The 27,469-nt window shown below is 40.6% G+C and overlaps 1 protein-coding gene across 1 annotated transcript in view; it reads right to left on the bottom strand.

The window, feature by feature from the left end:
• Positions 1–27,469, bottom strand: part of sorcs2 (sortilin-related VPS10 domain containing receptor 2) — a 298,125-nt gene that overhangs the window by 18,986 nt on the left and 251,670 nt on the right. The window contains exons 6-13 of the mRNA XM_062444329.1: positions 27,168–27,232; positions 21,606–21,724; positions 19,125–19,214; positions 9,291–9,470; positions 6,869–7,015; positions 3,620–3,722; positions 1,384–1,460; positions 1,002–1,093 (exon numbers count right to left, since the gene is read on the bottom strand). Of these exons, the coding sequence (XP_062300313.1) occupies positions 1,002–1,093; positions 1,384–1,460; positions 3,620–3,722; positions 6,869–7,015; positions 9,291–9,470; positions 19,125–19,214; positions 21,606–21,724; positions 27,168–27,232 (873 nt within the window). The remainder of the gene's footprint in view (positions 1–1,001; positions 1,094–1,383; positions 1,461–3,619; positions 3,723–6,868; positions 7,016–9,290; positions 9,471–19,124; positions 19,215–21,605; positions 21,725–27,167; positions 27,233–27,469) is intronic.

Genomic DNA, 27,469 nt, shown 5'->3' with positions numbered 1-27,469 from the left:
GGATGGATCCACATCCGTCCACTTGAAAGAGTGGGAGGACGTTGATGGTACCACTTCCAGCACCTGCCTTACAGTAAAGGTAGCCTGTTGACAATTGGGGCTGTGTAACTCTTAATCAGATAGACTCAACATGTTTCAACATCGAGCGCCTTGCACTTGCAGCCCAGTAGGTAGGCCGGCCCATCTGGTGTTTGCCAGAACTGCCAGATTGTCAGTCCGAGCCTGGCAGTCACTGAAACACCAATTTCCACAGATAATCCTTGTGCCAAGTCAGAAGCCTTTCTGTTTTTCAATGCAAGGATGCCTAAATAGTGAATTCTACATACAGTCATTTTTCAAGGACAGCTACTACACCTTCTGTTATTGGTAGTATGGCTCCTCCTGTACCTTCTAACCACTGCTCCAACTGTGTTTTGGTGTCCGTTCAGTAGCCTAATGATGATCTTGTATTCTTGTATATGAAGTCTAACACTCTGGTTTCTTACTTGTTGTGTCTATGTTCCATTAGACACAACCCAGGCCAAAACTGAGAAAGTTGTGGTGTTTACAGGTTCTTTTATAATCTTGTTCAGACAATTAGTGTTATTTGAAAGTAACATGTGGGCTTATTTTCTTTCAGTGGTTGCGGTTGTGCTCACTTTTGTTGCATTGGGGTTGTACTTTGAGGCCTTTATTTTAAATGTAGTCTATCTAACCTGTTAGTTTTTTGCTTAGAAAGCTTTTATTGTTTAATTTTTTTTTACAATCCTCATCTATTCACCTTTAGTCACCTCATATTTCAATGTTTTTTTCCCAGTGTTGTTTCCCATGATTATAATGTGAAGGTTTTTTCTTGGTCTTATCTATCCAATCAATAATGTAATTTATCTACATCATATCAGAGATGCATGATACTAAATGGTTTTAATCAAACATCATTAATATAACAATCTCACCCTGTTAAAGCCTGCCTTACAGCAGCAAGGACTGGTATTGCTATGGCAACCTGCTGGTGATCTTACTTGAGTATTTTGAGGGGAATAGAGGTGTCCTTGATGGCAACAATGACCCCACCGTGGTCCAGGTACAGGATGTGATGCTCCTCCTCGAAAACCTTCAAAGCAAAAAGGTCAGGAAATATGTTACTAATGCAGTCGTTCAAATTCAGTCCAAATCCTGAAAAGCAAAACTTTAACATCCAAAAATGGTACGAGACATACTTTGAGGTTTGGTTTCGAGTAAGAGAAAAGTAGACGGATATAAAATTGGATTTTGTATCTCCTCGGATCCTGTACGTTTCACTAGAGCAGAGAGGGTGTGTGGAGAAGGTTAGAAGGAGCAGGGATGCAGAGAGGGAAAGAAGAAGCAGCAGCAGCAGCAGCAGTGAGGTAGGACATGATGTACCTGTCTCCATGTCTTCCCACAGTCTGAGGTGATGTACATCTCCTCCTTATATTCTACTAGCTTGGAGCCAAGGTTACCTGGAGGAAAGATGAACATTGAAAATTGAATCAAGCAGGAGGCTCATATGACATATATAATGACATTAATAACATGATATAAACAGGCATTGACAACAGATTCAAACAGAGGGAAGAATACAGACGTAACCAATGTCAGCAGTGTACGTAGAGAATAATTTACACTAAAAACTACACATCTGTCCCAGGTCTACGGCGTTACCGTGGGAACACAGCAGCGTAAGTAATAATTTTGACCTAAAATATGACTGTAAGAGTCAGAATTGTGACTTTTTATCTCACTATTTATCTTTTGTATAAATGTGGATAATTATTTAGTTGGTAGTAGTAGTTTATTTATCCTGTAAGTCAAAATTCTCAGTTACGTCACACATTCAACATAGACTTAATTTTGACTTGACTTTAATTGTGACTTAATATCTCCCAATTTTGACTTACAAATGTACTCCTTTCTACTATACATTTATAGTCTCTAAGCCAGAGCTGGAGACATCACTACTGATGACATCACTATGACATCACCAATGTTAGTTTTTCAGACCCTCCGGAGCCACATAAGACATACTTAATGTGTAAAATAAGTGAAATTCCATTTAAAACGTTATTACTTTAACTTGGAATCTCACAGTTTTGACTTTCTATCATATTCTTGAACTGACAGCGAACAAATTTGACTCAGTATTTTTATCTTTCTGAATCCTAATATTGTAAGTTTTTATATATTTTTCATACAAAAATGGTTTTCTCTAACAGACAGAGAGATGCAAAGCATGACCCATATGGCTGTCTTTTCCTTGCTCATCTACAGACGGGCAGCACACTTACTTGTCTTAACTTATTCAGTTTTCAGAACCTGTCCCCCCCCCCCCCTCCATCTGTCAGGAATGCCCGCGCGCAAACAAACACAGTAAAGTATTCAATAAATAAAATTGCTATTGGTTCAGTGAACTCCTCGGTGTGTTAGAGTGCTCAGGCATGAAGTGGTGTGGTTTAGACTCCACCGCTGCACAGACAGAAAGGAATACTTGGGCCAGAGCTCTTCCTGGGGTAAACGGATATTTGTCTCTTGAGTGTTTTATCTAAGCCACGGCGACTGTTTGCATATAATGGAGTGTTATTGTTGGGGCTGCAGACATAAATGCACAAACACTGCCACATCTACTGTTATCACTTTTGTATATAGTGTCTAGTTAATTGGATTTGATTTACACATAAAAAACTTAAACTTTTTTTGTGGACCCAGCATCAAATTTCTGCTTTTAATCCATTTAGAGAGAATATATTAGAGGATTATGGCAAAAATGTCTAAGTGGTGTAACCATAAAAACTTTGTACCAAATAATTCAACTCGCTTAAAACAGTAAATTCTCAATAAAACACCATATCAACTAGTTTGGCATGATATTACATTATAACTTTTATATTAAATAAAGGTAATGGAATACAATTGTTCTACATATTACATTTAATCTGGGGAATCATGGAGATCAGGAACCATTCACATTAATAATATTTATCATTCTTTTGTGGTTACACCATTTGACATTTTCAGGAGCATTCAATCTTACTTTTGGTAAGAAATGCTACAAATGTCAAAAATACTAAATGTACATTTGAACAAACCTGATGCTGCTTTTAAAACTATTTTTTAACACATTTCTGAATTGCTCATCTTGCCAACCCTTATTTCTCACTGACCCATACATTTATTCATTTTATATTTGATTGCTCCATTCAAACACTCACTATGAAATGTTTTTTCTGATGTTTCCTAAGAAAAGTTGGCTGAGCTGCAGCCTTCAACTCACTGTTGGCACCGGCAAAGACGTTCAATAGAGACCAAAGCTAAACCTACCAGTCCACCGTTAGAAAGAGAAAGAGATTAGAAAGGAAGCGCTTTGCTTGTCTTCATCCCTGCATCTTCAAGGCGAAGCTGGTTTTTGTACTGTATTATTCTCTTTTCTATTTACAGAGATGGTTGCTACTATATTATTATTATTGAAGTCAACTGATCAGTTTGTCCTGTCTTAATTAAAAAAGAAAGTACAGATGCTTCTTTAGATGTACAATGTTCTTTTAAACCCCTGTGCAGTGTCAGGACCAGATGCCATAAAATATATCAGAGTTGTGTGTATTGATAAATGGGGTCTGAAACTCACCAGCACCCATGATGAGACCTGGAGCTGAGTCTTTGGTGTGCACAGTCCCAGACACGTAGGGGTTGTCTGCCCAGCGCAGGTGGAGGTGGAGGTGGCAGTCCGGCTGCAGAGAGAGCAAAAAACGTGTCATTCTACCACAGCGTACGTACTGATCCACCATGTAATAGGTTGTTTCACAGTACAGTCATGACAAAAATAGAGTATTGTGTAAATGGATGGTAAACTAAAGACACTCACACTTGCTTAGTCATGTTGAATAAGTCTTAGCGCATAGATACCTGATAATCCTACTACAAACACAGCTCAGTGTGGGGTTTGAGCGCCGTTAATCAAATTTAACACAGTGAAAAATATTTAATGCAAGATAATTCATTTCAAATGAGGGACTCTGGCTTGAAATTCAGCAACGCAAACAATTTTTCAGAGGCAGCGATGCTCTGGATCTCAGTCTGCTTTTCATGTGGGCCTCGTTTATCCCTCTTTAATCATACTGTGCCGAGCTGTGGCTCATGCATTTTCACTGTGGACTCACAGCAGGGGGTAGAGTTAGCTCTGCCTTGGTAGCGGTGTTATTCTTCAATTAAAAACAGGTCTCCAATATAAGATATGGACATATTCAGCTTTAGTTGGTAGAAACATTTTTTTTTTTTTTTAAATACTGCAGGAATGAACAGTAAAAGATGAAACTGTGAAAGTGAGATTGTCAGGCCATCTAACTAACCATGATGTCCTGTGGAAAATCCTCTGGCTCAAAATAACATAAAAGTGATTAAATATTATATACCATTTCTGCCAAGTTCTGTTAGATGCCAGTAAATTCTACTCACTGTACCTTTAATTGTCCATCGCAATTCTGACAACATTATAGAAAGGCAATGCTAAATCAGTGAGTGCTCTACACAATTTTAATTGAGGAAAAGTCGTTGTAAGACAATCATCAATTCATTTCATTAGTCTGCAGGATTCAATTCATTATAGGGCGATTTTGCGATTAAAGGTGTATAACGCTGTTTTTGCTTTTACATTATTTTTTTTACCACTGAGCATTTTCAACAGCATGCCGTAATGTTTTACATTTCTCAGCGTGTTGTTTTATGTTTCCCAAAGAACTACCGCATCCACTCAGTTCATTAAGAGAATTACCAGTTACGCAATCCACCACAGTGAACATTATGGCTGCTTTTATGTTCATCGACGTTACACTGGAATACATGAATATATTGTGCAGTCATATAAGTGAAGCGGCTTGCAGTCTGTGCCTCGCCGTCACATTTCACCAAATAGTATCTTGTTGTGACTCATAAGCTCTGTGAAACCTTTACTTGAGTTCTGAAAACTCTGATATGTACTTTCTGACAACATTCACATCAAATGTTTTTGACAGTCAGCGCTTTACTGTAAGAAACGTCATTGTGTTTTCACAGCCATGGTGACCTTATTTCAAGGGGAACACTACATACCTGTTTGCATCTTATTCCTACAGTACTATGTGGTTCTTTTTAAGAGCCGATTTGATGTATTACTCTATGGCCCTTTTCACACCTGGCATTACATGTGTCGGGGTTGATCCGATTACAAGTGGAAAGTATTTCTGTACACCTGGCATTAGAATACGCCTCCACATCCGTCTCGAGTGACCACTTGCGATCGCGTCTCACTTTTCACTCTATATGCAAATAAATGCGTACATCATTTCCGTTCGAAAAGATCAAATTGTGTTGTTGTTTTTTAGCCGGCAGCCTAATGTCCCAGAAATGAAAAGAAGAAATTTGGCATGCGGGGCAAAAGCAAACCTCTTCAGCCCAAATGGAAATCAAACTGCATGTTTCATGTACTCCATTTAAGAGAATCCAATTTGTCTGTTGTTCTGGAATCTTCTTGTCGTTTGCACTTTATAATGATGATGTTGACACCCATATTAGTTTGTACTTCTGTTGACGCGGAGGGTGTCAGTTTTGTATGCGGCCTTTCGACGTGACCCAGGACCCAGGACAGAACGTGGCCACTTCAGAACACCTCTGAATGTGGTCTGACACATCGGATCTCAATGTGTCCTCTTGGGTACATTTATGCCTGTGCTGAGCTGCCCACTTGGGATCTGATCACCCGAGACACATTTTAATGCCAGGTGTGAACAGGGCCTACAGCACACTTCATTCTGTTTATACAGGAGGCCATTACTCTTGCCCAGTCTCTGGCAGGTGGCGAGGTAATAGATACAGCTGACAGTGTTTGCCTGTTACGATGAGATATTAGATAGTATATCTAGTATCTGACTTTGTCTAGCTCTATGACTTGTGATGTCAGTGAGGTGATGTGTGTGATGGCCGAGTTTGACAAAAAGCTTTTACCTTGACCAACAGATGTAAAGATGTGGATCCGGGAGAACTTATTTGCTTTGGGAGGTCATTGTGTTGAGCAATGGATGTGATAGAAGAGACGATAGAACAGTCGTGTCGTGTGTGTGTATGTGTGTGTGTTTCAGGGATGGTAAACAAGTCTCGAGCTGATATTTGTGTTTCCCTTCAAATCTGTCACCTGACTAGAGTGATGGTTCAAATAAAGGACCTGACTGGCTCTCCCTCTATCTCCCTGTGTGGTGTGATGTATAGATATCAGACTCCGGGTGACTCATTGCTCTTTGCCACCTAGCCCTGCGGTAGTAACTTTGACAAGATGGATGGAAGAGCCAGACAGGCATCTCACACACATTCCTCAAAGTATAACACTCATTCTCTCTACTCTTGCTTTGTGTTCACACTCTGATCAACCTGGCCGACAGGTCTCAGCGTTTTTGACTGATTGTTGGAGGTGCAGGAATACCCAAAGCTACAAATAGTGTTTGTAGCTTTGGTATTATTTTACACTGCTGTGACAGTGTATCAGTGTTTTGGCGTAATTTCAAGCCACTATGTGTAGGAATAGATAAAGCGTGCTGTTATCCTTCATGGTCCTGACCCAGAGGACACTGAAATTGGACTAATTTCTACTGGAACCGACACAAACAAAAACTTAGTAGAGGTTCAGCAACCCTTCCTAAGTAGGTAAATACCGCTAGTGGTGCTGAAATGTCTAGGCGCTCTATTGGAAATAGACTTGTTGATAATGTTAGAGCTCCACTTCAAAGCTGCACACTGATAGCAGTAATGTATCATATTGCAGCTACGTAGAACACATTGTGTATTTCTCCTTATACAGAGAAACAGCGCCGTCAATAAAACAATCAAAGAAAACGGGGTCGGTACTTACTGCTTTGCAGCTAATCGGCTTGCCGTTCATGTCAGTGGTGGGCGGGGCCAAGGGTTCCCAGTCTCGTCCTTTGTTATAGGTGATGAGAGTTGTCACTTTCCCATCGATCTTCTGATTGGCCAGGAAGACGCCTTTAATTCCACGTACCTGGGAAACACGGTGAATTCACAACAGCTAGGGTTAACTTGTATTTTATTTCTTGTGAGTTCAACTTTTCTTTTCGTGTGTTATTTCTTCTTTCAAAAGTTACATAGTCTCACTTTAATCACATAGCTGGGTTTAGGTGAGATGTTCTTATAAATATTCCAAACAATCGGCCTGCTGTAACCGAATTGTAACTTTAGCTTCAACTGCACAGCTAGATGTAGAACATTAACCAAAATCTGTCCTTCAACTGTCGGCAGTGGTTGAAACCTGATAACCCACAGAGCGATACGTTATGGAACTATTCGTGTTACACGGAGGCTAAAGGAAACCACTGACACAGAAACTGCAGGGCTGTAAAAGTTTAACTTGCTGAAATCAATACAGACCGCGTGGTTTTTGTTGCGACTGTGAGGTTTGCTCGCTGCAGGCTCTGAAGCTGAAACATTAAACAGCGAGGCGATTATGAGGACAGCGCAGACAGACATTTAAAGAAAGCCACGCAGCATGTCAGGCATATCTCTGTCTGCAGACTCCTCCAGCTCCTATCTCTGTCTATTATGTAGCTCTGATATTTATAGAGTGAAACAAGGTAATTGTTTAAAGCCTGCATTCATTTCTCTCTGGACTTGTGGCTTATTTTCTTTCCTTCATCTCTCCACGGCTGCTTAGCGTTTTTTCTTGTCATTTTTTGCTCCTTCTGCCTCCAGTCTTTATCCATCCCCCTGTAAGTCGTTCACCTCTCTATCTCTATCTACAGCATGTGATGAGAGTACAACCCGGAGCGAGGGAAGAGTGAGGAGGAGGAGGAGGAAATGAGTTCTGCAGTGAGGGCCTTTGCCTACATGGTCCACCGCCTCGCCTTTTTTTCTTTCTTCTGCCAACACTTCCTCTTTCCTTCCTCCTCTGCTTCTCTGCTTATTTCATGTCCGCAGCATCCATTTATCTGGAGACCTTGCTAAAATACTCAGGCGACACGGAGATGAACAATAGCTTGACTGATGGAATGTAGAGAGTTCAGAGAGTATCAAGATCAGGCTCAGTCACCACAACCTTTCCGACTCCTTGAACTAACGTCTTCATAACCGATGCAAGACTGCTTTCAAAAACTAAAGGCTAGACATGAATATCCATTCAGGTGGAAGAAACATATGCATGTATCTGAATATTTTAGCGCACACACATCTTAATGTGTGTACTGTATTGCTGCAAAGGATGCTTAAAGCCTTTTCTATGTGGGCATGGACTGTGCAAGGTTAGTGGTAGGGATCGCTTTACAAACCTAAGTAGTCCATGTGCTTTTTTCATTTTAATCAAGGACTTCACAGGGACTTCAAGAATTTTGGAGGTAGCTGTCAAAAGGTATTGTACCCATGGTACTCATGGTAATGCATGATGCATCCAGTGATCTACTGTAGATTTCAATCTACATCTATGGCCATGAGCTCTGAGTTTCCTTTGCAGAGTGTCTGGGCTACCCCTCAGGGACAGGGTGAGGAGTCAGATATATAGAAAGAGCTCAGTGTATAGCATATCTGCTTCATTGCACTCCATTGCGATGGAGTTGAGGTTGTTCAGGCATCTGATTAAGATGCCTTCCTGGATACTTCACAGTGGAGGCGTTTCTGGAATACTTAACTCGGAAGAGATTGGAGGGACTGACCCAGAACTTGCTGGAGGGGATTACATATGCTATCTATGCTGACTGGGTCTTAGGATTCCCCAGAAAAAATTGGAAAATGTAGCAGCGAGAAAGGACATCATAAATATCTTTTAGTGCTGTAAATGTTTTCCAGGACGATGGAGACATCAATGGGCCACAATTTTGTATGTAGTCCATGTGTAATAATACAAAGCCAGAAACATTCCCTAACAGATGTATTATTTACTCTTGTTTGAGTAACATTTGCTAAAAACTTCAGTGTCCTGCTGTTTGAGGAAATTACTGCATAATTTTTTTTAAATGGAACTATATGTGAGCAATTTTTATATTAATGTCTTCATTAGGGACAAATGTGCTAGGGGCCAAGTGCCACAAATGGGGTAGGGAAGTCGTGAAGTAATTAGATAAACTAGTACATTGTTGGTTTCAGTCCCTTCATTGGATTTGTTGACAATAATAAAAATAAAGGATGGTGTCAGCGTTATCCTCTAAGCATGATTAAATGGTCCACCCACCCACTAAGAAAGGAGTTTACATTTAGACCCTGCTCAATTGGACAATTTGGAGACTATTAACAAGGACTATTAATATATTTTGCAACCAAAGTTAATTTACCTCAAGGATGTCGATGAGGACATTTTCCTCTGGCTGCTTGGTGCTGCGAACATTTTCCAGGATGATGGAGTAGTAGACGCCCTGGGGGTCCGACTGGTAGAGGTTATACGTATCTGACTGGTACCACTCCTGGAGGGCGAGGAAGACCTGGTTCTCATCCGTACTCACTATCTGAACATCCTGGAGGCAAAAGACACAGGGAATGGAGGGAGGAAGGAGAAGAAAGAGTAGGGGTCAAAAAGGTACAGTCAGTATTTTCTGAATCAGTGGTGTTGGTAAAGAATGAAAGGTAGGAGAGAAAAAAGAAGAGAAATAATGAAATTGAAGTAACAGAGAGAACATTAATTATGAAAACAGACGACAACAGAGAAAGCTCACAGAGTTCAGAGAAATCATTAAAGAAAAAAATACGAAGGCAAAAAACAGTTAGACGTTGAAAAATCGAAGAGGGAGAAAACACGGAAAGCAAGCGGAGAGTAAAGCAGAAAAGAAAATGAAAGCAGCAAGTGACAACGGGAGATGAAAGATAAGTAAAATTAAACAGGAAAACGAGAGGAGAAAATAGATAAAGCAGTAAAGTCTGATTCACAGAAAAGTCACTAAGTTTGACAGTAACTATCTCACTGTGAGCCACGGAACATAATCCCATAAATACAGAGTTACAGAGTTATGGAAACAAACTGGAGGAGATAAGGGAGTGCTTTACCCATCCAAAAACAGTTTTTGGCAGCTTACAAAAACTTGTTAGGTGTACTTGTCAAAACCTGTGAGCTTCCTGATGCAAATGGCTTCATCACTCATGAAAGACTGTAACGATGGCACAAGAGCGACTCAGCACTTTTTCTGTGTTAGTGATTACATTAACATAACATTTGAAGATAAAGCCATCAGAGCGCAGGGGAAAGTGCCCAAGGAGGTGTGTCTCTAATCATCTTACTCACAAAAAAGACAAGGGCTCAATTACCCTTGAATTTATAGCTCTGGTTCAGAGTAACATTGGTATTGAAAGCTTGTGCTGATCGTCATGTTCAGAAATTTACCGTTTCTGTGTCACTCTGCAAGCTGTGTGGAAATTGAGGATAATTGCGCCACAAAAAGACGGAACAAAGTTCAACACATGGATGGAAAGTTCACCCTGAGACAACTGGGATACAAATTGGAGTTAGTGGTTCATTTCTCCACCTAGGGTAAGGGTAAGGTTCATATCGGACAAATGCCCATCTCATGCTTCATGTCCAATGCCAGTTCAGTGCCAATGAAGGACGTAGTATGTCCTTTATGTAGTGATGCAAATGGTAAGATTTCATGGGTCTGGGTGGTTGAGACCAGAGATTATGTCCCCTCAGACTTTAACTAAACCAAAACCTTTACCAGAACTTTAACCCTAGTTTACTTGGCATAACTGTAATCTTTCCCCAACCTTAGCCATATTGTAGTTGATATGTGCGGAATCATTGGTGGAAAAAAATGTTAAAAAAAAGGTGTTGTCATTCAAGGAGTTTGCAAAACTTTACAATTTCAAGAGTGGTGATTTCTGTGAATGCTAAAGGACATAAGTCAACCAATCACCCAAACTGACTAACCACACATTCAGCTAATCAACCAACCAACCAACCAACCAACCAACCAACCAACCAACCAACCAACCACAAGTGATCTTCCAATTAATAGACAAACAAATCAGCCTTTCAATCTACCAACTAGAGTTGAAACTGGACTGAAGCAATGCAACTCCCATAACCACATCCTGGCACTGAACTCAACTTTTTGTTCAGTGGTATAAGCAAGATGTTCATGACCTTAGTCCTGTTGTTGTTTCTCCTTGAGGACGGAATGTGTGAGCAATGTTTTTAGATAAAAAGATATGCAGAGAATACTTTCCCACAGAACCTTAAATTCATTTTTTACTTTAAAACCGTGAAAGCATGCATACCACCATGTATCCATTAATAAGGTACCCTTTTTGTTCCAAAGTACAGCAATATATCCCATTCCCTCTTTTTCTTTTCTTTATTAATCTTCAAATTCATTAATGCAGTTTTTCTTTGCTCACTGCTTTCTCATCTCAAGTATTATGCATATAACCAGGATGCTACAATGAAAAAGAACCTCTCTTGGTCTAGTTGGAACAAGCTGCCGATCAAACAATCAACACATCACCCAACTTGTTAAAGACTGTGAATCAGGGAATAAATGTGCAGTTACTGTAATGACAGCATCTAATTTGAATTCACGAATGCATCTTCCACTTGTTCCACTGTCGCCCGATTCTTCCCTTCCATCTAACTTTCCTCTCTCTCCTCCATTAAAGCACTGCGCTGTAGCCTGAGTTTACGGCTGACAGCTCGGCTCAGGCAGCAGTTTTGGGCTTGAAGAGGAGCTGGCATTGAGGAGTGTGCTAACTTCAACCCTCAGCTGCTTTTTAACATTCAGAGTCAGCAATCCGCCCACCAAAACATAATCTGACACTACAGAAGATATGTCGAGGTGAAGACGTAAATACATGCAGACAACAATGAATGGAAATATGTACACCCAGTACATTTTAGTGCAAAGTGTATATATGCTTACACATGCTCTATGTTTACTGCATTTTCATGAAATGATCGGACTTTCACTTAAGTTAAGATCAAAGGTTAGATCAGACTCCTTGGTTGGAAGATTCATTACAAGTGAGCAAGAGCAATGGGCAAATGTTTTAGTGCCCTTGTCTTGAGTCAACTTTGCATAGACAAGAAATGATAACTAATCTTTTTTTAAGTAGCATTTCCCTGCAAGTGTATGTGTGTGTGTGTGTGTGTGTGTGTGTGTAGCCCAGGCAGAAATTGTTACAAGAAGCCATGGACGTGCCAAGTTCTCTTTGCATGAGGGCTAAAAGGCACTGAAGGGTCTCGTCGTGTTAGGATCTAATGTAGGCAAATGTTCCTAAAAGTTAAAAATGGTCTTGCAAAATGATAAAAATGAATTTGCTGATGCCAGAAAAGACTTGATTTTTGTTTCCAATGGTCTAATAGACTGACTGATTCCCTCAGGGGTTTGTAGAAGCCAAAAACAAAGATAAACTGTTGGTTTTTTTCCTGTATAATAAACATGATCATAATGTTCTTCCAATTTTAACCAAGTATTTTTAGAGCCTAAACAACCATTAAAAAAGATGATCTTGATTTCATTGCCACAAATGAATATTATCTATTAAGAACAGACGTAGTAGAAAAACAAGTAAAATATGTTGTCACTGAATTTTTTCAGTAAGAACACTTTACATAGTGGAAGATACTTTCATTAATGTCATTGTTTATAAAAAAACATACGTAATTCAGATGACTGTTGCAAATCAGTAGTACACAGTTAACATGCAGTTTTTGAGAAGTTTTTACAGGCTTTTTAATATCCTCATACATACTGTAGGTTACTGGAAATATTTTGGAGGCAAGAAGTCCAATCCACGTAAGTCTTGAACTAAGAAGCGTTGCCTGATGTGTGCGCCTTAAATTTGCAGATCAAACACAGCCAACACTTCTGAACATCCTTCCATTCTGTTTGAAATATACGAACCCAATACTGAACAGGATTAGGATGAACGGCAGCTGAAAGAAGCTTTTCTATGCGCTTTGAGAGCTGACGTATAAAAACACGAACTTCACTGGATGGATTCGGTTGAAATGAGAAGAGGATGAGAGATTCAAAGAGACTGCTTTTGTAAGCTACACCATGTAAAACAGTCACGGTACACTGTTTGAGTGTGTGAGGCAGGTTGTCAAACTGAACCTTCAAAGAGAGCATTTGTTTTCTCACATTAAGGAAACTCTCAAAAAGGAATTCAATACTGAATTTTGTTATCATTTAATACTTTGAAAAAAATATGTTATACAAGCAGAAACTATCACTTGTAAATAGTGTAAGTATACAGATGGTTGGAATATTTTAGAAAAGGATTGGAACAGAGCTGATGTCCAACAGTTGAAAACATGGCACCATCATCAAACAGTCCGCTTTGTCTTGAACTGGATCCCAGTCCAGCTTAAACTGGTTGGCAAACTGGTGCCAGAGACGAAAATATGGAGCTAAAATCTAGAAGAATGTCACCAACAAGACACAATACAGTGCAATACTCCAGGATACCTGTCTGCTCTAGTCCATTACTGAAGTCTGTGGCATTTGAGGTGTGTTTTAACATGTCACCACAGCTAGAGGAGCTAAATGTAGCATGATAAGGGCAAGGGAAAGTCAAATGGTCATGGGACGTCTTGATGTCTGGCATGACAAGTTGTGTTTTCCGAAAATGTGCCACCTGTTTGGTTTGTTTGAACTAGTGGGATCTCTACCAGCGTCTCTCTTGGTGCTGCATCACTGAGTGCCCTCTGAAAGAAACACCCTCCATCCATCTCTGTCAGATATCACCCCAGAGACAAGGACCACTGCTGGGAGAAAATATCAAGAGATCCCGGGGTCCAAGAAGCTGTATAATCCACTGGCAGCAATACCGACCTGAACTCAGCTATTTAAATATATCTTGACCCAAGCTCAGTATGGTGTTAATAACACTGGAAGGGCAAAAACAGAAAATAATGAGATTGTGAAGGCAAAGCTCAATTTACACTTGAATGGAACCTGTCTGGGCAGAATTACCCCGTGCACACTCTCAAAAATGTACGTACTCGATGTAAACCAAAAACAAACCACAAGAATGAGTGAAAATAAGAGGTGTGCTTAGTCAGCTGTAAAGTAGACACACAAGCAAAAAGCCACACTCTGGTCTGAAAGCCAGTCAGAATGAAACAAGACGAGCCGAATTAAAGGAAGCATGGAGTGAAAAAGTGAAACAGACGTTGCAGCGCTCTACTGTATGTGATTCTGTCAGGAGCTGCACATCTTATGCTATTTTCTAATATATTGTTTTTCTTGATGATATTAATAAATGTGCTGAAATGCAAAACACCTAAAGGAATATGTATATTCATAAGTTTCTAGGAAACTGGCCATTCATGTTGTCACCCCTGTAGACCCATCCATCCACATCCGTCTGTTCACTGTGATTTATTATGTTGTAAAAATGTTGTCATTTGCATTGTTCTTACATCTACTTAACCTCACACAACCCTGTTACACGGTTACATCTACTTATAATTTCCCAAAATTGACTCACACATTTCTGATATGTCCCCAGAGACCATTTTTCTTCCCTTTTTCTTCATTTTAATAGTAAAAACTATGAACAATACACAATGACTGACTGCAAAAAGGATGACTAAATGTGATTTCAGTTGGACTTTAATGTGCCATCCTTGATGTGTGAGCACCAGGGGGTTATTGTTTGTTCCTGCAACCTGATTAAGTTAGCTTAATGTGATATGCTATAGTTCTAAAGGAGTCATGTTAGATTTCAGAACATTCTTGCAAGCAGTCCATCCTTTCTGGTCCACTTCCCTTGTTGGCTTTTAGTTGTGGTAAAGTTTACCCCACCTATAAAACCACAGTATTCAAATTTGGGCAAACATGTAAATCTTCAAGGGTTAAGACATCAAGCTTGGTAAGAAATATAAGGAGACAACATGTGTTTTGCAAGGTGTCTATAATGTGGACGTTAGTGTTGGTCATGGTGGGAAAGATGATGTTAACCAGCCAGCCGGGTCTGTAGGTCGGTCTGTTAAACATAAGCCGATCAAGAAGCCACAAAAAAACAAAAACACATCAACCATCTGTTGGATTACAGCAGGGCAGTAAAGGCACCTGGTGATTAGATCTCTGGAGCCGAGAGAGGAAACCCTTTTCATGATCACGATGATTATGGTCAGATGGGTTCCCGCAAAAGCTCGCTTATTTCAAAGCCATAATAGACGTATTGCAGTATTACTTACAATAGTCTATTCTATTTCCTACAAAACGCATCAGTGTTAAACATTTTTAATGCTACGTGCTAAAACTGTAATACATTCTTGATAGAAGGAGGGGATTTAAGAAAGCCACTTACTTATGTCATTCCTCTTACTCCTGCAAAATCTCATATAGTCATTCCAGTCTTCTTTTTAATAGATTAAACTCCATCATGACTCCATTCCTCTCACAACATTAAATGGGACTTTGTCACAATGGTGTGAGGAATGCCTTGCTTGTTTCATTACAAAAAAAAACCGAACAACATCAGATGCCAGATTTCCCCTGGCAGTCAGCTGTGACATAATAGCCTCTTCAGTGTGCTCACCCTCTCTCAGAAGCATTGAGCTCATTTCCTTTTCACACTCTAACAGATCCCATTAATTGCATTAAAATCCTCATCATGCCCCTTGGACATTATTCACACTGAATCCTGTGAAGAGGTCTTTGAAACAGTCGGCCCACGCATTTCTTTTGTAAGTACTTCCCTGGCTGCATTTAATGTTCTTACATGTAGCCTCTTGAAGATAAGATCAGTCATCCCATTATATATATCCACAATGCCTTCTTGTCAAAGCTTTTAAAAGAGTTGTGTCTGTTATGAATTTTGGTCACAAACTGATTTTCTTGTTCTGATTCAACAAATCAACATTGAATGATTCAATATCAAGGCTTTTTTGGAAGTAAAACAATCTTTTTTTAAATTTTAAGATTATTTTTTTTGGACTTTTATGCATTTATTGTACAGTTGGTGGCAGAGAGGCCGACAGGAAACAAGGGGAGAGAGAAATGGGTATGTTATGGGTATATGGCATGCGCCGTAGTCCCAAGTAGAACAATCTTAAACACGGTTACAAACTAACCCAAGTATTATGACAAAGAGTATAGCTAACTGCCTCATGTTTTTACCCTCACGGCTTACTGTAGCTGTACAAGCTCACATGCGCTCCCTACTGAGGTTGTTTGGTACTACAGCAGACTCATATGCTCGACTAGACTTGCATGCAGGTTGTTCTAGAACAGACTGAACTGCTTGTTCAAAATATATAAAAATGGAAATAAAATGCTTTTTATTTTTTATTTTTTTTATTTTTGTGCAGCTGATACTCATTTTCATATATGCAAATGTTCAATATAACCTGTGTTTATTTAAAAAAAAAAGACTTAAGAATCAGTATTCAAACATGTTGTACTCTTCATAAAATAGTGATTGTAAATGTCTTTTTTTCCATTAACAGAAGGATTAATCAAACATTTATTAATGACTGATGGGGAATTTATTAATGTGAAATGGTGTAATTATAAGTCAGAATATGAACAGTATGTAAGGGTTAATATGGCATCACTATTTGGCCCTGTCATTTACAAAGCACATAATACGTATGATCCATAGTGTGTCTTCAAACAGCCAAACATCTTCGTTTTCGATGTTTGGTTGTTATGTTGCTTATTGTGCAAGAATATTTTTTCTCAGATTTATATCCTGATTTTTTGCACAGTTTGCTAAAGATAATTGTTCATTTAATTGCTAACTATTAACTTAATTTAGAGATAAAATGCCTCAATTTGCACTACTTTGTGCCCAGCCTTGATTTGATATCAAAACTGCTCTAACTTGGGTTCAATGAACAGGAAGTGGTCTTCTTGACTGTAGTCCTACACCAGACGGCTCCCCTCTTTCACAAAATTCCCCTGAAGTGCTCTTGACCAAGACATACTATCTGGAGCTGCCTGTGTACAGTGTTACTGTATTTTACCCAGTTAAGTAAAGTGTTAAAAACAACATGAAGGTGATTACATCCTGACTGACGGACAGCGAGGAAGGGGCTGGAAGCAGATAAAAAAAAAGGGACAATTATTACCTGTGATTTCACAGCACAGCAAGTAGTGCTGGATGAAGGAGTGTGTGTGTGTGTGTATGTGTGTGTGTTTGTGTGTGTGTGCGCGTGGTTAATCCATAACTCGGGTCAGGTCTCCCAGGACACAGCCAAACTGCTTTCTCTGATGGCCTCTACATTTTTCATTCTGCAGCCTTTCAATTATTCACAGTGGAAAAACATGGTGCTCGAAACACTCCCTCTCTCACCACACACACACACACAAACACACACACTTTCTCCTCCTCTCCTCCCTTCCGTCCGTCTATCTCTGTCCCTCTTTCCCTTCTCTATTTCTCTCCTGTCCCCCCTCCTCTCCTCCTCCCCACTGTGTCGCTCGACCTAAAAGCTTCGCAACGTGTGACCTATCTGCTCACCCAAGTAAGAGGACACATGTAGAGAGAGGGAGACAAGAGAGAGAGAGCAACTAGGGCATGCTTTAACTAAACACATACTTACACACACACACACACACACACACACACACACACACACACACACACACACACACACACACACACACACACACACACACACACACACACAGACACACACACACACACACACACACACACACACTAATAAACAAACTGATTTCACCACCACCTTCCTGCCACACCTAATCAAATTGATTTCATATCGTCTCTACTTGTTGGAAGGAAAGCAAAAGTGTGTGTGTGCGTGTAAGTCAATCCCTTTCACCTTCCTTGAGGATCAACGAGTGCTGTAGCTGAAGTAGTCAAGCAATTGAGGCATAAGATCTCTCTAAGTGGTGGGTTTGAGTCGAACAAGAGTAATTCTATATGTTTCCTGGAGTGTGTTCGTGTGTGTGTATATGTGTGTGTTTTTGTTACCTCATTGGGACCTTTTTCCGGCACCAACCTTGTCGGGACCATCAGTCCTCATGGGGACCAAATCTGGTCCTAATGAGGCAAAACATCATTCCTGAGGTCCTTGTTAAGGTTTGGACTAGACTGTCAATGAATGAAAGTCAATGTGACCTCCCTAACAAGGATAGCTGTAAGTTGTGTGTGTGTGTGTGTGTGTGTGTGCATGTGCGCATGTTGGCGCAAAACACGCTTCCCTGACAGAGTGTCAATGGCAGTGATTGTCTTTTCTCGCTTTAAAGCTGAAAAATACATGAGACGTCTCCCTGGGCTCCGCATTCAATCAGCACAGTTCAATAGCACTCAGGCTGGTGTTGCGCTAAAGCGGCCCCCTGTGCCGCCGCCGCTGACAGCAAAGGTTCCTGTCCTGTCTCGTATTGAAGTGGAGCTCATACATCGTCTTTGCTGATGTCAGTGACACGCGATGCGGCCGGATCGATGCGGCGTGGTGAATATTTTATGGTGGCTATCATGTATCAGCCTAGCAGGATTCATTTGTGTGGAGGCACCGTGTGAACATCTGACACCAAAGAAGAAGTGGAACATAGTGGTAAGTACTGGGTAAACTGTGAGTACTGACAACTATCAGGCTATTCTTGCATGAGGCATTTAAAAATCAAATGCATATGTTTGGATATGTTAAAAGTTGTAGCTCTAGTCTACAGTATGCACAAACCAGTGATACATTTCCAGCCACATTTCCATGACACCACATCTTTGTCCATGTGTAGCTGTAACTGTTTTAGCTGTTCTATAATTTGCCTTTACCCATTTTGTCATTATATTCAAATTACTGATGTTTATTTATCAAAAACCTCATTGTGTAAATATTTTGTGAAAGCATCGTTGTCATCCCTACGATATTGACGCGATATCGATTTCGATATTTGTGATATTTGAAGATTTGAATCAGAATTCTATGTTATGATAGTTTAAAATCCTCTGAAATGCACTGAAACTGATACAAGAAAAACATCATCATGGTCGATGATGGATCTAATTGATCTGTGTGAACCCAAATGTACAGTAGTGTCAGGCTTTAGCAACATATTGTGTTGACAATAAATAGATTTGTAGTCAAGTCTGTTGCGTTAAAATGGTCCATCGACAAATATCCAAAGTTGTAGTCTGAAGTGCCGTCAGTAGTGGAGGGTGGGGGGGGGGGGGGGGGGGGGGGGGTGGGGGGGGGGGTTTACCTTTGGCAAGGCGTACTTGGGAAACCTCATCTGGACAAACTCGTTGCGCCGATATGATACGTAGTGCTTTGTGCGGTTCCCCGTGGTGACCTGTGAAACAGACAGGACATTAAAAAAAAACAAAAAAACAGTCTCCACATTTTTCAAAAAACACTATCTAATTCGCAAGCCTTTATTCCAGCTTACATCTGGGTTAAGAAAGCTTTTCCTAATTATATTTAAAAAAAAAGATTTCTTAGTTGTTAATGTGTAAAATATGCTCAACAGATGCTGGGCTCATTGCAAAAGCCCTGCAAAACTCATATTACATTGAGAATATTAAGATCTTGTTTATGCCTGTTTGAAAGACATATTGAAAGTGAGATTAAAAATTGAAAAAATGTACTAAAAGAAAACTGCACATTTCTCATTTAAATCATTCTGGGATAGGAAGAGAGTTTTTTATTTTTCTAACAAAGCAAAGCAGCATCCACAAATGTGCATGCCTCTGTTGCTGGAGTAAAGGTGTGGGGGTTCACCATCTGCTATTGCTGACTCACACCAAACTGAAAAGGTAAAATGCAAAAATCCCTCCTCCCCCACACTGCACAGACCTTGACATTCACCTCACAAACTTGTGGGTAAAAGGCTGAATCATGCTGGCCCGCCTGCTGAGAGAAGCTCGGCCGATCACAAAGCTCACGAGGCGCTGAACCGGAATACACAAACAGCACAGCCGAGGCCGCGATTTAGCAGAGGGAAGCTCGGCGAGGAAGACGGCACGGGTGACTGACAGCGACTAACACAGTAGTTGGACGCGTCATATCCTAAATGATGGGGCTCGCACCGCTTTCTGAAACACACTCCCTGTGTCACTGTGTTTTTGTAAAAGTGTGCAGCGTGAAAACTTCTAGACCTATACTTCAGAATTCTGACGGAGAACTTAGTATTCAGATGGAAAGAGCTTTTGGTTACCTTACTTTCCACCTCGCTCTTGGATATCTGAGCCTCTATTGCTGGCGATCAGATTGAGCTGTGATTACAACGATTGCTGGTGATTGAAAGGAGCACTTACCGCTGCTTTTTTCTTCTTTTTTTTTTAATGCTGAACACTGATGAAAAAGTGATGAAACAATGAAAGCTGTTTTCTTTTAAAACGAGAGCCCCTGAAGGAAATGCTATCAACTGTGCTTTTTCAAAAGGAGTAGCTTTCTAAAGAATGGCTGGCAAAGTGGGGTGAGATGGAGTGTGTGTGTGTATATGAACGCTAACACTGCGCTCTCAGCTCTGACGCTGCATATTTCTCCACTGCCTTACCATCTGATAAGCACCCTAAGGACCTGGCTACGCTACTTGTGTGTGTATGTGTGTGTATTAATATGTGTGTGTGCCTCCTCTAGCCACACACTTCTCCCTACATCTGATATCAGTTAGTTAGTGATACTGGGAGGATAATAGACAGATCTATTGTTGTCTAATGAGGTTTTAATTCCTCTCACACACACACACACATTCACAAATATACATATGCATGCATAAGCACACATACACGCTGAGGGATTCTGCTATACTACACCAGCTCATGCACGGTCTGCTGTTATCACACGCAAATTCAGATTCAGCTCTAGGCCTCCAGAGAGCGCACACTACTGTACTGCATGGCAAGTCAATTATAGACAAGGCGAGATTAATTCCGCGCACTGTCCCGAATAGCAATTCTCTGATTCCAGCGGACGCTACTGTATGTTATCTGAACACAAGAGTTTATCAGGAAAAATAAAAGACGGAAAGCTGCAGCCTCAGTTGTCTGAGCGAAATAGCTGTGACTCAATAAATACACTGACAGATACAACCTGCAGTATGCACAAACGCTCAATGATGATAAATAAGAGGTGCGGGGGGGGGAAGACACACTTAAAAAGGTGCAACTCAATAGTATTCATTCAGTAACTAGTGTGTATTCAGCTGAAGATATTCGTTTATTTATCAAGTGTTTCAGTGCACACAGAATCTGTAACAGCTGCAGATAATGGAAAGACTGGACAAATGGAACAACTTATCACACATGTGTATCAAATCTCTAAATCTAATACTAACAAGAGACCTCTTGTGAATGAAGAATGAGTCTCCTCTCTCAAAGGCAAAGCCAGAAGTAGCAGAACTGTGCTGCAAAAAGTTAACCCTTTCTTAAAGGGCCTGGGGTAGCTCCACACCTCAAATTTTTAATGTAAGCTTTCTTCTAGAGATTTGTAGTCTTCAAACTCAAGATAATAAAACTCTTCCCAATCTGCAGAAGACATAGTATAACAGTTTTCAAGATCAGATCAGAAATCCTCATCAGGATGTTATATATGATATGAGAGTTTGTGTCAAAGTTAAAGTATGATCTGCCTATACAATATCCTACTGTATCCTTTATCATGGTAAAGGTAGTAATGCAGTTTAATTATTACTTCTCCAGCATGTTGATACCGATCATTCCGACCCTTTAGGATTGCTTACCTTGACAAATATGTAGTCGTCTTGCACCTGCAGTGAGTTGTGGTCGATTTTGCCGAGAAACTGAGCTGTCACCATCTTGTCTGAGCAGTTCTGGATGAGACAGGTAACGTACAGGTAACCTGCGGTGACACATGGGAACAAACAGGGGAAAAAACAGTTACTGATGGTCATTTTTAACATAAGAAACCAACATTTTGGTTAATTTGCACAGGTTTCCATACACAATAATGCGATTTTTACATGGAATATGTTCAAAATATACTTTTAATATTCAAAAATATATGCCCCTTTTGAGTATTTACAGTACTTTTATTTTTTAAAGCCAATTTGTGCATTCACAATAACTCTCGCCCACAACCCAGCAGACATCCCTGTGGCTGAGGAAGAGGTAGATGACAGTGAAGAGAAAGTATGAGACAAAAACTAGGCGGATAGAAAAATAGAGACATCAATTTCTAAACTCTATAAGATATGACAGCCTCCCCATAGGCATATAGCCACTGTAGCATCCAAATGGCCGGGGGTGGGGGTGGTGGTGGGAGGGGGGGGGGGATTATCCTCATAGAGACACACAGAGAGGTTAGTGCCTGTTGCAAAGCTCACCCGGTATTGAATTTCAACCAGCAGCTGCATCAGCAAACATTGGCTGCTGAAATTCGGCCGTTATTCTCTCCCCCCCCCCGCCTCAACCCCCCACCCCAGAGGTGACAAGCTGGCGATAGAGAAAATGCTCACTCTCTCACACACACACACACACACACTGAAGCTTGCACTCATGCGGTTCAGGAATGAGGTACAGTACAGTAGCAGGGATGAACTGCACAAATGCACATTTCCGATGACGATACTTGTTTTGACCTTCTAGTGACTGTGTTCACCCTGACTTTAATTCTCAACATGAAGTTATCACACATGAGCGGATTTACTTATCAGCTTACCAGCCCCTTTAGTGGATGAGGTTTTAAATAAATTGACTTTGATATGAATCTTTTAAGAAGTTATTGTAACTATATGCAGATGTGGCTGCGGTTTAAAAAGTGTAATCCAACCCAGATCACTGAATCATAGGGGATTTATCCCTTTGTGGGAATGAATGTCATGGAAATGTGATTATTTGGTTATATGAATCATGGGTAAAATAGCTAATTAATGTGTTTCATTCACAAATTTCATCACAATCTGTCCTTTAGATTTTTATACTGTATGTGTGTAACCTAATGGTAGACCTAAGGCAAAGGTCAGGGAGTCATCGAAATCAGGATAAGAAGGGGGAAATGTAACTTCACTGTGTAGTGATGTGGGAGGTTGAATCTCATCAGTGCAGCAACAGTTTAATGTCGTCAACACTCCGCTGCTGCTCTGATATTCTCTTGAACAGAAATATTAATTTCTCTCAATATTTGTAGGAGCTTTCACTGAGTGGGAGGCTTTTAATAAGAAGTGTCACTGATGGTAACTTAACTCCATCCTTTTTTTTTTTCTTTTTCTATGGAGGACATTTTGACATGTCACAGCAGAAAACACACAGGTGTCTATAATCAAACTAATGATGGTTGAATTGCACGCTGCCTCGCTGTCACAGCTTCCTGGGACACCTGAACAGAGAAGAACCATCATTGATGTTATTAGTAACACCTGTGCTTTCCCTGCTATGACTAATCAAAATGTCTGCTGGGATAATGATGTTGATGAAAAAAACAATTTCTGTTACAGATGTGAAACTCAAAGGAGCACAGCGGCGAGCACAAAACGACTGTGTGTTGTTGTGCTGATGGAATTGGTGCTTTAGCAAATTACAACATCAAGAAGAAGTAAACATGATGGAAGTGTTGAGTGTTCAATAACTGGGGAACAGGGAAAATTATAATTAAAGACCGTCTTTAATATAATCCTCTGCCCTTTAGCTAAGTAAAGGCCTCCATTTCAGAATTAGTGGTATGCTAAAAGCTAAATAGAAGCCTGTAAGAAAGCCACATGGTGGAATGTTGATGGACTACTAGGAAAATATCACTTTAAAAAAATCAGTTTCTTTTAAAGACAATTATAGCTAATGTTAGCATTTTCATATTAGCAAGATGTGAATAACAGAGTGAAACTAAATGCTAACCTTATATTTGCTAGTGTCTCTTGTAAAGACATTTATAGTTAATGTTAGCATTTTCATATTAGCAAGATGTGAATAACAGAGTGAAACTAAATGCTAACCTTATATTTGCTATTGTCTCTTGTAAAGACAATTGTAATTGAGTTGTAATGTTGTAGCAATGTAGCATTTTCATATTAGCAAGATGTGGATAACAGAGTCAAATTGAGCGCTAAACTTATCTTCGCTATTGTTACGCGGATAGCTTGCTGTTGAAGATCATCTTAAAGTCTGTGTAAAGTATGTGTTCTGAGTTTGACATACCACAGAAAAGTGTGTTGTTAACCACCCTGCCAAATTTGAATGATTAAAAAAATCGCCAAATATATGAAATTGGGCTCCAAAGTTGTGTAAAAGTCTGCCTACTTCTCTTCTCCCAAACGCTGTGGGAGTGGCCGCCGAGTTTGCTGAAACCCCGCCCCCTACCAAGTGTCACCTGTCAATCAAAGTCACCACCTCTATCAGAAACATGGACGCTAGGTCTGAGAGCTTTCTGCTGCTAACTCAGCTGCTAGCTCGGCGGCTAGCTCAGTGGCTAGCTCGGCGGCTACCTGTAGACTGTAGTAGTAGTGTGCGCTGAATGTATTTATACCTCTACAGCAGCAGGGGCGGGTTTATGCTCCGGTGTGTAACCGTGCTATTGGTTAACACCGCCGCGTTACGTAAATCTTGAAACATAGTTTTGTGAAGCCTAGCTCAACAATTCAAATCTAAATGGTTGAAATGCTTTTTACACCTTTTTTAGAAATACATTTATGACCTATTTAATGTGTTTAGAAGAAAATGTCTGAATTCACTTTACACGGTCTTTAAAGGCTAAAAAGAAAACCAAAGTTAGCAATACTTGCCAAATACTTGGTAAATAATCAAAGTTTTATTCAATTCAATTATTTATTCAATATTTGTTATCTGTGACATAGGGGTTTCATAGCTCATTAATGTAAGCTTGTCCAACAAGCTAACGTCACCTGTGCTTTGTCTGACGTCAACTAGTTCCATGTTTAGCTGAGCATTTCTTTCACGTCCACTTCATCTCACAGAGTCTACTCTCTTCAGTGGCTCTGCTCTCTCCTCTCTCCTCTCTCTTGGCTTTGTCTTTGCTCAAGAGGTGTCTGGTCTAACAAATGGACTGGCTAATTTATTGAAAAGCCTGGACGTTTAATCAAAGCAGCATACGGCGGAGGACTCATTAAAAAACTATTAAAATGGGCTAAGTGTTCAATTCCAGCTCGTGGCACATACGCTCCTTCATGCCACTTGCTGTGCTCATACACCTGCAAACACACACACACACATACTGTGCACACACACACTTTACCTGCACCTGTGTGAGGTGACAAGGAATATGAAAGAAGGAAATAGTGACTTCTGAAATAAATGAACAAGGGGGAATAAATTACTGCCTTATACTGACTGTATGGCACCTATACTTTACATTTCTACACTATCAGGGAGGTTAAAGATGTATATACTCTGTTTGTTTACACATGTACTGTATCTGTCTGTGCATGCTAGTGTGTATCGACGCATGAACAAACACGGTACACTCACTCTTTCCTGCACATCAATCTCCCTAATGACACACACACACACAAACACACTCCCTGCCAGCCTCCCTGTGCACATGACTCATCCATCATTCGACCACCCCCATTTCTCTGGAGTACTGTCTCACTCGTCATCCAGCGGTCCTGGGTGCAATTCCCCACAGGCACAGCCCGGGTATGGTCCCATGTTTTCGGCAGAGACTCCCACAAAACCTTGTCCTTCTTTGTAGCATGACACCGTTTAACCTTGGCCATGCTACGTGTGACGGGGGGCACAGGGCGAACAGATTGGTTTGGCATGCCTGATCGCTCCAGCACCCCCTCGACTATCTATCTATCTGGGCATAGAAGCAAAGAGAGGAAAGGGAGGAGAATTAGAAGAGGGAGGAGGTGTGGGGACCATGTGGCACTGCCTAGCCCCCAGGAAGGGCTCTTGTGCTTGGGCAGCTGGCCCAGACAGACAGCCTCTCCCATTCACCCTCCACAAACACAAGCAGCCTTGTTTAGGCTGACAGCTTTCACATTGCAGGCAGCATCTTTCTGTGTGTGCCTGCATGCGTGGGTTAAAAGACTGCGTCTCTACTCAAGGGATTCAACTTTTCAGAGTCATTCGTATTTTTCCGGAGGGAAGGTTTATAGAGAACTAGAGGGTGCCACTGCAAATAAAAAAAACATATCCTTCGTTTTGCCCTTCACTATCTGTCACTACTCTCTGACATTGCCTGCTCAGGTTTATTTTGAGTGAGATATTAAGGGTTGGGAGACCCAAAGGAGGTGAAGTCCAGTCCTGGATAAGGATTTCAAACATACATTGGTTTCCAGCTATATATGGACACCACACACTGACAAACACACAAACTCACATACACACACTGCCTCAATTACCCTCTTGGCCCTTGCCGGGGAGTTAAGAACTAACCTGTCTGTCTGTCTGTCAGCTGATATGATAATCCAGATTTGCTGTTGTTGCCCCCAGGGGCCCCTGACTCCCCTCCTTAATTTACCCATTATTTTTCCATTGCCCCCCCAACCCACCCCCCCCACACACACAGACAAACACACCCACCCAAAGCAAGGTCAACTCTTCTATTACTTGCCTTAACACTGCAGGCTATGTTAAGACTTGTACTACCTTGATCAGGCATGAACACATTATCCTTCTCCCCCCTGAGCATGTGCTGTAGACCAGTGCAGACTATTTTGTTCCAGAATAGGCTTCAATCAAGTGTCCAACATAACTAATCAAGTTATGTGATGAGGACACACATCAACAAATGGATAAAAAACAGACAAAAATACACTTTGGTCGACCTTCACTGAGTTAAAGTCATTGAAAAGCTTTTAAACTGAGCAAAGACTTTATGACTTCAATTTATGAATCTAAAGACATAAAAGGAAAAAGTTGAGAGACTGGAGGAAAATTACAGAGAGTACCAGCATTTTCGGCTGGCACTGTCACCCAGTAACACCTAACACTAAGACAATCATTATCTAGGTTACTAACACCCGTACAGATGGGAGACTGGCTGTTCGTGGTACATGATACAGAGCTATGTGTTCAATTTGAATGCAATCTGAATCCAAGTTAAGTGGCTGGTCACACCAGAAGTGGCGCAGCAAAATCCATTAGCAAGGTAGTGCTGGAAGCTTGGTGATGTAGTGACTACTTGCTCTTGCTTTGTCTTGTTGGTTTCTCTTGGTGTATTTGTAATTAGTCAACAATGCGAGCTACCAAAGTTGGACTCTGAAAAAGTTGTGCAGAAATTCACCAATCGTGGCAATTCTGTCAAAATTCGGTGATGTTGCTCTGTTGGTGTGACCGAGCCCCTTACAGTATCATGACATAAATGAGCAGATGGAATGTCACTGTACCTCCACTCGTATCTTGCATTTCCATGTGCACCAGATCAGGGTCCACATCCACACCAGAAACAGACCTGCAACACAGAAGATCATTAGATCAATCAGATTTCAATTTTATAAATGGTATGAAACAGCACAACTCATCTTAATTAATGTTGAAAGTCACGTTTCATATTTAGTTTTACAAACGAACATGGAACCTTTGTTTGCAGTTTCACCTTTTTGAAAAAATGTCTTGATAAAGTGTCAATATCCTGACATGGCATGGAAAAAGATAGACCCATCCAAATAAAACTACCATCAAGATTGAT

This window comes from Scomber scombrus, chromosome 23 (genome assembly GCF_963691925.1).
Source record: "Scomber scombrus chromosome 23, fScoSco1.1, whole genome shotgun sequence".
Classification (NCBI taxonomy): Eukaryota; Metazoa; Chordata; class Actinopteri; order Scombriformes; family Scombridae; genus Scomber; species Scomber scombrus.
This window is presented reverse-complemented; position numbering and strand designations above follow the sequence as displayed.